This window comes from Nannochloropsis gaditana (assembly GCF_000240725.1).
Source record: "Nannochloropsis gaditana CCMP526 unplaced genomic scaffold scaffold011, whole genome shotgun sequence".
Taxonomy (NCBI): Eukaryota; class Eustigmatophyceae; order Eustigmatales; family Monodopsidaceae; genus Microchloropsis; species Microchloropsis gaditana.
In genome coordinates, this window is record NW_005803942.1 from 88,012 (window position 1) to 97,612 (window position 9,601).

Here is a 9,601-nt window from a genome sequence, read left to right on the forward strand (position 1 = left end):
TATAGCTCACTTTCCGATATATTTCTATGTACAGGCAGAGTATGCAATATCGGTGGCGAAGTCAAACATGGGGGCAGGCAGGGAATGACGTAATCTGCGACCGAATATTTTGAGACCTCTGTCAAAACGAGGTGAAAGGCCTGCCAACCTCATGCACCACATCTTCTTCCAACAACTTTTATCAGATGCCCATTTTCCCACATTACGGAAGGAATGATTTGCACACAAACGAGAAGTCTTGATTTCTTGACCTTCACCATGGAATCCTTTGTTGATCTTTGGTTTCTTAATTGGCATGATTATTATCACGTCCCCAGTGTGTCTGCGATATAAATACAGCATAACACGAATTTTAAAATTTTCTTGACTTTAACTTTTCTCATTTTGATTTCCTGTCATTTCACTTCTTTCTTTTTTTCATTGATCTCTCAGACATCTACATAGAACACGTCGCCAACTTGCTGTCTTGGAGAGACGTGCCGTGCAAACAGAACATGGGCGACATTATTACTTTTCTTGTATCTTATTATATTACTGCAGCACACCGAGCCAATCGATAAGTGGAACGCATGTTCGTTCCTATTATGATCCACGACTTCGAAAAACTGGTCGGATTGCCTTGCCATGTCTCAGGTGTCTGAGGATGCGGCCCATCTCTTTCTTAGGAGACAGGCCACATAGAAAATTTCTATCGGCCTCGAGGGTACCTCCTAAGCTCGTAACTTTCTGTAGCTTGGCATCATATCATTTGATATGTCTAGGTACAACCTCAACTCGATGTGTGTCTAGCTAGCTAGTATGCTACCATACTGTGCATAAAGAGCTTTTGGTCATGAAAGCAGCAGTCTCTAACCTCCTGGCATCTCCTGGGGATACTTCCCAAGAGTCTTCGACTAGTGAAAGCAGCGAGGCGACCCTCGAAGCCCCGTTGGGCCACGGCAAAGGGTCATGACAACAATACCAAACATGTGGAGTAAAAATAAACTAAATCAACACACAGGCTTCAATCTTTGCTCCTCTGTCGACCTTTTAAATGCATTTCAATGAAGCAGCAAGGACGACTAGCAGCAGAGACAAGGAGCCAAGCGACTAGCTCGATGTCCCCTGACGATTGGAAAGATGATGCTTTTAACACTGGGCCGTCCACGACATCTTCGCCTTTGACAACTCAGTTGATGATAGGAGTGGAAAATGAGCCTACTGAATTCGGGACTGTGCGGGCTGGATTGCTGAAGCCTTTCTTGACTTGCAATCTTTGCGCTGGTTACCTGCGAGACCCCTACTTGCTCACGTGCTGCCTTTTCCGCCGCTACTGCAAGGACTGTTTAATTCGCAACTTGCGGCAAAGGGACAGTAGGTGTCCGAACGAGAAATGTCAGCATTATATAGGAGCAAAGTTGAGCTCTGTCGGACGGCCTGATATCCAGCTTAAAGATTTAATGGTCAAACTTCTGCCTCAAGTTTTGGAGGATGAACGCAGCCGGGAGGAAGCCTTTTACCGAGAGCAAGGGCTAAGCTGCCCGTTTTCGTCCTCTGTACAATTTTTTCCACGAGTTCCTCGGCCCGCAAATGAGCAACAAGCGAAGCAACGAGTGGAGACTTCTGTGCTCGACACCCCGCTAGACCAGGACTTGATTGTTTTGTGTCTACCCATGCTTACTGGTGATTGTGTCAACGAGGAAATGGTACTGGACAAATCCGCAAAAATTACAAGCGCACTCCCACCTTTAGAACTGCCTTATCTGAAAGTGCAGCGCCGAACTCTAGTGTCACATTTATGTCATGTCTTGGTTGCCTCGCTCAATCTGGAAGTCGATTCCTCAGGCGCTGGAGACATCGAATTGCTGTGCAGGGGTAAGGCTATCCCAGGACATCACTCTCTGTACTTTATTGAGCGAACTGTGTGGGGAAGCAATGGAACTCCTTTGACTTTGCATTATCAAAAGAAGAAAGTCGTGAGAAAGGGGTGAAAAGAGTAGAAGTGGTTTGAAAAAAATACAAAAGATCCTCTTTTGCTGCGAGAAATCCAATATGTATATATATATATTTACTTTTTTAAAAAAATAGACCATTGTGTCGCGAAAGTCTTAGAAAAAACGCTTGAGAGCACGCGGTGCCCGGTCGACTTGCTCGCTGCGACTTTCGACCGCTCTCTTTTCTTTATCTACCTTCCGGGCATCAGCCAATTTCTGTTTCAAAATTAAAGTCTTCTCGTCCACCACGTTCATCTGCTTTCGTTTCAACTTTTTGCCGAGCTTATTTTTGCCCCGCATTCGGTTTTTCTCCTTTTTGGGCTTAACAGGACGTCGGTCTGCTTCTCCCATCATATCCCGCTGCTCCTTCATCAACTCGTCGGGCTGCCGATCCACGGCCCCGATACTGCGAGGGTCTAACGTGATCGTTTCCGGCGCCAACTTGTCCAGCAGGCCGTGTACTTCCGCCTCTCGACGCTGCTTCCGCGACTGGAATGGGTTCGCCTCTAAGCTATCAAAGTTGGGCTCTCCCGCCCCCGGTACAACCATGGAGACGTATCCGCCCTTGTGCCCGATGCCAAGTACGTCCTCAAAAGGCCTGAAACGCAGCGTGTCCACCGCGTTCCCCGGGATGTCGTGACGGACGTAAGGCGAATGCGCCTTTTGCGCAAGAGCATCTTTCCAAACGGTCACATGGCAGCCAAATCCTACAGCAAGTAAGCCTCGTTGACTGATATCTATACTGGAGGGAGCGGTAGTAAAAGTGTAGTGGTGTAGCTGCTTGTAGAGGCGAAGGTCCCAGACCTTCACCTCCCCATCCATCCCAGCCGACGCCATGTAGCGTCCTTCGCGATCGATTGCTATGCCTGAGACAGGACCGCGGTGGCAAAGCATGGAAACAAGGGACTGTCCCATGCTGGGGCTCCATAAAGACACAACCCCTGAGGCGTGGCCAAGATGCAGGACGGCGTTGAAAGGGTTTTGCCTGATAGCCAGACAGACGCCCTTTCTGGTGTTACACTCTGCCACCAATTTTCCTGTGGATACATCTTGGTATTTTAGCCAACCAGCTCGTCCCACGGAGGCAAGCAAATAATGGTAGGGCAAAAATGCAAGGCGGTTTGGGTCAATGTGGCCCCGCAGACAGTGTAGCTCCAGTCCTTGATTATCGTAAAGATACACGTACTTCTTTTGGGCCACAGCAAACATGCCTTCATTGTGCAGAAAAGCCAAGTCTCGTACGGGTGTCCGCAAATGAAGCTCGCGTGTCACATCCGTGCGTAGGGAGTCGATTACCGCAACATGTCCCTGGCGTCCGCCCAACAAAAGGTGTCGACCATTGCGTGCCCAGTCCAGCGTGTAAGGCCCCAAAACCGGCAAATCAAGGTGGAAAAACTGATTTGTGGTCTGCAAATCCACGTGGCGCTTCATATCGCGTTGCGTCAACTTCCAAGATTGGTCCAAGAGGCCCTCTTGCTCCAGGTAACCTGCCTCATGTGGCAAGAGCATATCAAAACGCGCAGCCTCTAAGGCTGCTTCTCGGTATCTCTTCTCAGTTCTCTTTAGCCTGCTTTTCAGTCGCTTGTCCGTCAATTTATGGATTGAACTGGGGCCCAACCCATTCTCGTACAAGACTCGTGACTTCTCGTCCCTTTGGCGCTCCAACGGCGTTCCAGCTGACTGGTATGTGTTGACTAGGGGTCGCTTGCCCTTGCCTTGCTTCTCAGTCGGGTCACCCATCGTCGTGTCCAGCTTGCAAGATGCGTCTGAATGCGATTTTGAGCCGTCGTTACCTCTCTTTCGATTAGTTGGACTCATTTTGTTCACACCTCAGAAAGTAGAACGGAGGAGGAAAATTATGAAGATACCCTGCACAGGCGGGCGTTTACACTGGGTGGCCTAGAATAGAACTACTGTAAGCATCATAAAATTTGACGATTTCAGCATGTGAGCGAATACGAAGCATTGTGGAGGCCCCACTCAATTGGGGTCTGATGTTGTATGCACGTCTCCCAGTTTCAACTCTCCCACTTCTGCTCCGGGTAGTGTCAGCCTGACGGTCAGAGAGGCTTCCAGCGACGCTATCCAATCGCCGCGACCACTTGCATCGTAAAATATGAGGGGATGCCATGATTCAACTAATGCTGTGCAGTGTAGCATTCACTGTTTTTCGCTTGTGTCCTTGTACAGTCTCATCCATCCGCATCTCCGACAAAGAAAATCACCAAAATCATTCGTACTACCTCATTTCGCATGCCTGCTCTGTTCAAGACAGTTTCCATGACATTTTATTTTCCTAGCTGTTCAAGCAATACTCTCTTATCAACCTTGCCCATAGCATTTTTTGGTATCAAATTGACTATATACATTGTACGAGGTAACATGTGCGAAGCCAAACGACTGGCCAGAAAGTCGTGGAGACCTTCAGTGGTTAAAAGTCCGGTGCGCTTTTCAAGCGGGTTTCCGCTTACATTTGCGCTACGCATGGCAGTCTCTTTAATCCTTACCACTGCTACCACCTCGTCACCCCACTTTGAATGGCATCTTCCAAGCACGACAACCTCAGCTACTTGCTCGTGCTCTTGAATTGCTGCCTCAATTTCTAGAGCACTTATTTTGTAACCTCCAGAATTGAGTATATCAGCAGACAAGCGACCCACAATTTTAAACCCTTTCTCAGGGTCATATTTGCCCAAATCCCCCGTCTTGTACCAATTATCCTCGTCGAAGGCCTTGCGTGTGACTTCACTTCGGTTGTGATAGCGACTGAAGAGGCCGTGTTCCGAGCGGACACGCACCTCTCCCTGCTTCCCCGGCTCCCTTGTCACATCCGCTTCTGTCTCCGGATCTACTAGTCGAACATCCACCCCCGGGAAAGGAGCACCCACGTGGCCAGGAAATCGAGAACTGACTGGTGTCAACGGATTGCTGAGGATCATGCCCGCCTCTGTTGTACCATACCTCTCTAATATGCGATGACCTGTCAAGGCCTCCCATTTCAAGAAGCGACACTGAGGAAGAGCAGCCGATCCGCTTACAATCAGGCGCATCTGGCGCAAATGCTGCAAGGCTCGCTTCTGGGAGGCTTCGTCCATTCGACCCGATTCCAGCTCCTCGAGCATCAATGCATAAATGGTGGGCACTGCATGGAACATGGAAAGCATCGGCTTTGTAGGATCGGCCAATCGATCCCAGATGGCATTTGCGTTGGCTGATCCAAGAAACTCGACAACACCACCAGCCCACAAGACTGCCAGACACTTGTTCAGTAATCCATGAAGATGGTGGAGGGGGAGAAACTCCAGGACACGGTCGGTAGGAGCGTAGTTCCAGGCCTTCACCACACCCTTGCACATCTCTGCGAGCTGAGCATGGGTTTTGACAACACCCTTCGGCCGGCCTGTTGTTCCACTTGTGTAGACGACTACAGCGTCCGCATTTTCTGACGATTCAATCCACTCCACGATTTCACTGTATTGATGCCCCAACATGGCAGCCTTATCTTTTCCCATCCTCATCGCAGCTATCTTCTCGAGGTCTGATTGATCTGTGCCTGGAATCAGGTCTACAACTTCAATGTCAAGACCCTTCGATCCGCGGAGCAAGGGGGTGAGATTGGAGCGAAATTCAGGATGCAATAATACCTGGGCGCAACCAGAATCTTGCAAGATAAATTCAATCTCACGCTGTGGACTGCGCGAGTAGATTGGTACAACAGCACCTCCGGCTTGCAGGACACCCATAAATCCAAGACAGAAGGTGTGATCTTGTGGAGCTAGCAGAGCAATTGGTCGGAATGTAGAAGGACTCGTGGATGGCGACGAAATGACTGTTCTTCCCAGACGGGCTGCGATCACTGCCGATTCTTGCAATATTTCGGAATACGTAAGATTAAACCCGCCTTTAGACGAAGTGGTGGCGATTTTTGGTCCGTGATCAACAAGTTGCCGAAATATCTGCAGCGAGGGCAAAGGTAATTGTTTCATCTACCCTGTTTTGATGCATAAAAGAAAGGTTGGGTGAGCGTGTACAAAAAAAGGTGTACTGTGCCGCCAGATACGATCTTTCATTTACTGTTGCTCTTCTGTTTGACTCTGGGAACTTTGAGCTGCCAGATTCTCGATTGAGAATGAAAGACACGGAAGAGAGTTTCTTTATTTCTTCGTAGACGCAATTATCGATGCCATCACTAGACTTCCTAGTTTATTCGCGCATGTCCAAATATCTAGTGAATTTGTTGTTGTTGGCCTATCCTTAGAAGTCCTCCGCCATGATATTCAAGACCAACGCTGTCCATCCCGTAAATGGATGACATCGCATTCCTTGTCCATCAACATCACTATACTGCTCCCAAAAGTAGCCTGTCGTCTGGTACTGGCCCAAAATTGTACGTAGAAGGGCATCTCTTAATCTAGTGTAGAGCTCCTTCGCTTCACTTTGGTAAGGGCCAACAGTGCGGGTAAGGTGCCAGAGGGAGCGAAGGATCAAGTAATTTGCATTAATCCACACGTATCCACGCCAATACGGAGCATCGCCTAGTGGACAGTAAGGGAAACAACATATTAAAAAGAAGCTCAGCATCCACACTTCGCCACCCACAATCATGGCTATATCTAGTAAATAAGGTGCAAGCTTCGATAACCAAGCAATTTCAGTCTGCAGAGCGCGAAGACTTACCGGGTGCGTTTTCCTTGTGGTAAAAGGGATCTGACGCAGAGAGAGAGCGGATCCCGTATGGGCTCCAGAGCTGGGCAGGATCCTTCAGGGAGTCTAGAAGAGGCCTTATCCGGTGGCTGTCAGCGGGCAACAAACCCAGCAAAAGGGGAAAGAGGGTCACATAACCTCTCCTTGGCACATGCTGTGCAGCAATTTCCGGACCCCTAAAGTATTCAAGCGTGGCTTCCTGTGAAAGCATTCCCAAAGGGGTCGGAAAATCGGGCGGGCAAATTTTCGTCTCTCCCTCCCCCCCTTCATCGTCCCACTGCATAAGAATGCTTCGCTCTACGCGTACGTTGGTCACTGTTTTACTTGTGGGGTTTCCACATCGAACAGGGTAGGTCTCGCCAATGTATCCGTCCTCTGAGTGCATTCCATAGTCGAAGTATCCCCCCAAGGTCTCGTTCCAATGCAAGTCATCCAATGCTCCAAGGAGCTCCTCCGCCACTGTAGCGTACTTCTTGCCTCTCTTCTGCTGCACTTTTTCTGCTTCCCCAAGCGAATGTGCTGCTCGCTCAAAAGCAAGCTGCGAGAGAATTTGGCAACCCTTTATAATCCAGCAAAGAAGATCGACATGACGCTCTTCCGGCCCGGGCTCCGACGCACGCGGGAAGTCATCCAGTCCAGAGGCGAAGGTAGTAGCCATCAGCTTCTCTTTGGGATCACCTCGCCCACGCCAGCGAAAACTACCCAGATTTTCACCACGCTGTGAGCTCAAGAGCCACAATAACCACCGTTCCAAACGATCTTGAATGGCCTCTAAAAAGTCTGATTGCCTTGACATGCTGGATATTTGCGATCTCCTTCCGTCCTCATCTTTTACTTCACACTGGTCGGCTGAAGCCCCCGATAAAGTCAACATGTCCTCGAGAGTCAGCAGAAATGATGGAGGGTTTGCCACAGCTACGTCCTGTGGCAAGAACTCGGCGGGGATACGACGACGAGCTTGCTCGCCCAGAGCGATTTCACGAGGGATCCAGCCCAGGTCTTGGCACTTCTCATGTGCATGCATATTCGAGAGCCAGTGCAAGAAGACGTCATAGGTCAGTTCCGAGTCCCATTTATGCAAGATTAGCTGATGAAAGCCCTCGTCCCACAAAAAGCCTCGCGGGAAAAAGCTGCGGGAAGGCACAGCAGAAAACAGGCTGGTAGGAAAAGAATCCAGTACTCTGGTTCCTCCACTCCCGCCTTCCTCCCATTCAAATTGACCTCTGATTGGCGTACGACCATGAAAGAAACCCACTCCGCCAATCAGATTACTGAAAGCCGCCTCGGCGGCCTCTATCTCTTCACTCGTAAAATTGCGTCCCCTGTAGCCATGCTGGCTGAGGGGGAAAACCGACGCAAACCTTTCTTTGAATTCCTCTAGTCCTCGGCGAGTCGTGCGATCAAGCAAACTTTCTATCTCTGCAACATCTTCCGATCCCGGCTCATCGTCATCGTCATCTCCGCCCTTCTCCCTCTCCTGCGGCGTCCGAGGACGCAACCTCGCGTCAATTTGGAACGACCCCGAGCTGGCAACGCGAAGCACCACTACATTGCTATTCGCCGGTATTTCATCTGGCAATACGCTAGACTTGCCACGGTTGTGCTGTGCTTGGCGATTTCCTTTCAGCGGAGCAGGCCGGGCCTCACCCACCAGCCTGGCTTTCAGGTCTGCGAGCAATACGTTGGCACCTCCCCAGTAGGTAATGGAAAGCGCAGGTGGGGAATCTGGAGAAGTGTCTTTCGCGCCGTCTGCGCCACTCCCGCTGATGTCTCTCTGAATGTCTACGGTGGCGGTCAGTGATGTAACGCCCACCTCCAGCGTGAAATCGCCAAGATCAGAGGTCTTTCCACGGATGAATGCAGCTCCACTCCTTTTGCGGCGGTCTATCAAGATATCAAGCCCTTCGGCCCCATTCTCCAAGCAATTGCTGGCACTCACAGCCCCATCGCAGTCTATAGCCACGTACAGAAACACCGCTCTCTGGTCTTTCCCGCTCAGCCCTTCACTCTTCTTGCTCTGAGCCTTTTTGCCCTTTGTAGCCACTTCCCTGTCAACGACACCGTCCGTAGCTTGTCGATCAGGATGTACGAGGATGCGGGCACCCCAATACCCTTCTTCTTCACTTCTCAAACGCACATATTCCGTTACGAGATTCACATTCTGGGCTGCGTCATTGATCACTTGTCGTCCGTAATGCCGCCCATCGTGTTGAGTCCATCCGTACTTCTTGATACGGTCCTCTTGGCGGCACTCACTCCGAGCATCAGCTATACCATGCTCAGGACCATGCCAAAGTAGACCAACGGCCACAGTGGCGGGCGTCGTGCGGGACTTGACGCCAAAGTATTGGCCAGGCTGGTATGTTCCCCACAAAAAGGTGACATTATGCTGCGCTGTCAAAACCTGCCATACATACAGATTGAAAATCAGCCAAGTCAATGATCAATATCCTTTGTGTACGCCTGAAGGTACTCGCTTTAATTCCAACTTTGAATGGTCTTGGGTATTGACGGTAGAAAGGGGTCAGTGCGGTGTATATCTCAGATCATTTTCAACGTTACAGGCTTTACCTTACTCACAGCATCCTCCTGTGCGTCTGAGATGACAGGACCTTTGATCCAGCCCTCTGGATCTGTTGCACAAGCATCTATTCCGGGGTTAATTAGGGTTCCCAATATTGGTGCATTGAAGGCCCTGATAACGTGGAGAAGGAGTAGGGACAGCCCCAAAATTCGAAACAGCCAAAACATTTGTCTCATTTAAACATAAAGCGAGCTGTTGACAGGCTGGTCAGATTATGCTGGCCGCGGGGCTGATCTCTGATGTGGGAGTAGTCACGGGTGAGAAGGCGCTGCAGAGGGCTCTGAGGGAATTCGAACGCCGGGGGCGGAAGGTGCCGAGGCCGAAGTAAGCGATTTTCGGC

At 50.0% G+C, this 9,601-nt stretch overlaps 2 protein-coding genes across 2 annotated transcripts; one reads left to right on the top strand and one right to left on the bottom strand.

Moving 5' to 3' along the window:
• Window positions 1–1,056: 1,056 nt before the first annotated feature.
• On the top strand, window positions 1,057–2,014 carry NGA_2093900 (polycomb group ring finger protein 3; the record flags this gene model as incomplete). The annotated part of the gene is made up of 1 exon (XM_005856281.1): window positions 1,057–2,014. A coding segment is annotated over one exon (914 nt), but the record flags the coding sequence as incomplete, so codon positions are not given.
• A 4,107-nt stretch (window positions 2,015–6,121) lies between these two features.
• Window positions 6,122–6,700, bottom strand: GCS1 (mannosyl-oligosaccharide glucosidase; the record flags this gene model as incomplete). Its single annotated transcript, XM_005856283.1, has 2 exons — window positions 6,122–6,508; window positions 6,651–6,700. Coding segments are annotated over 2 exons (331 nt in total), but the record flags the coding sequence as incomplete, so codon positions are not given.
• Between the last annotated feature and the right edge of the window lie 2,901 nt (window positions 6,701–9,601).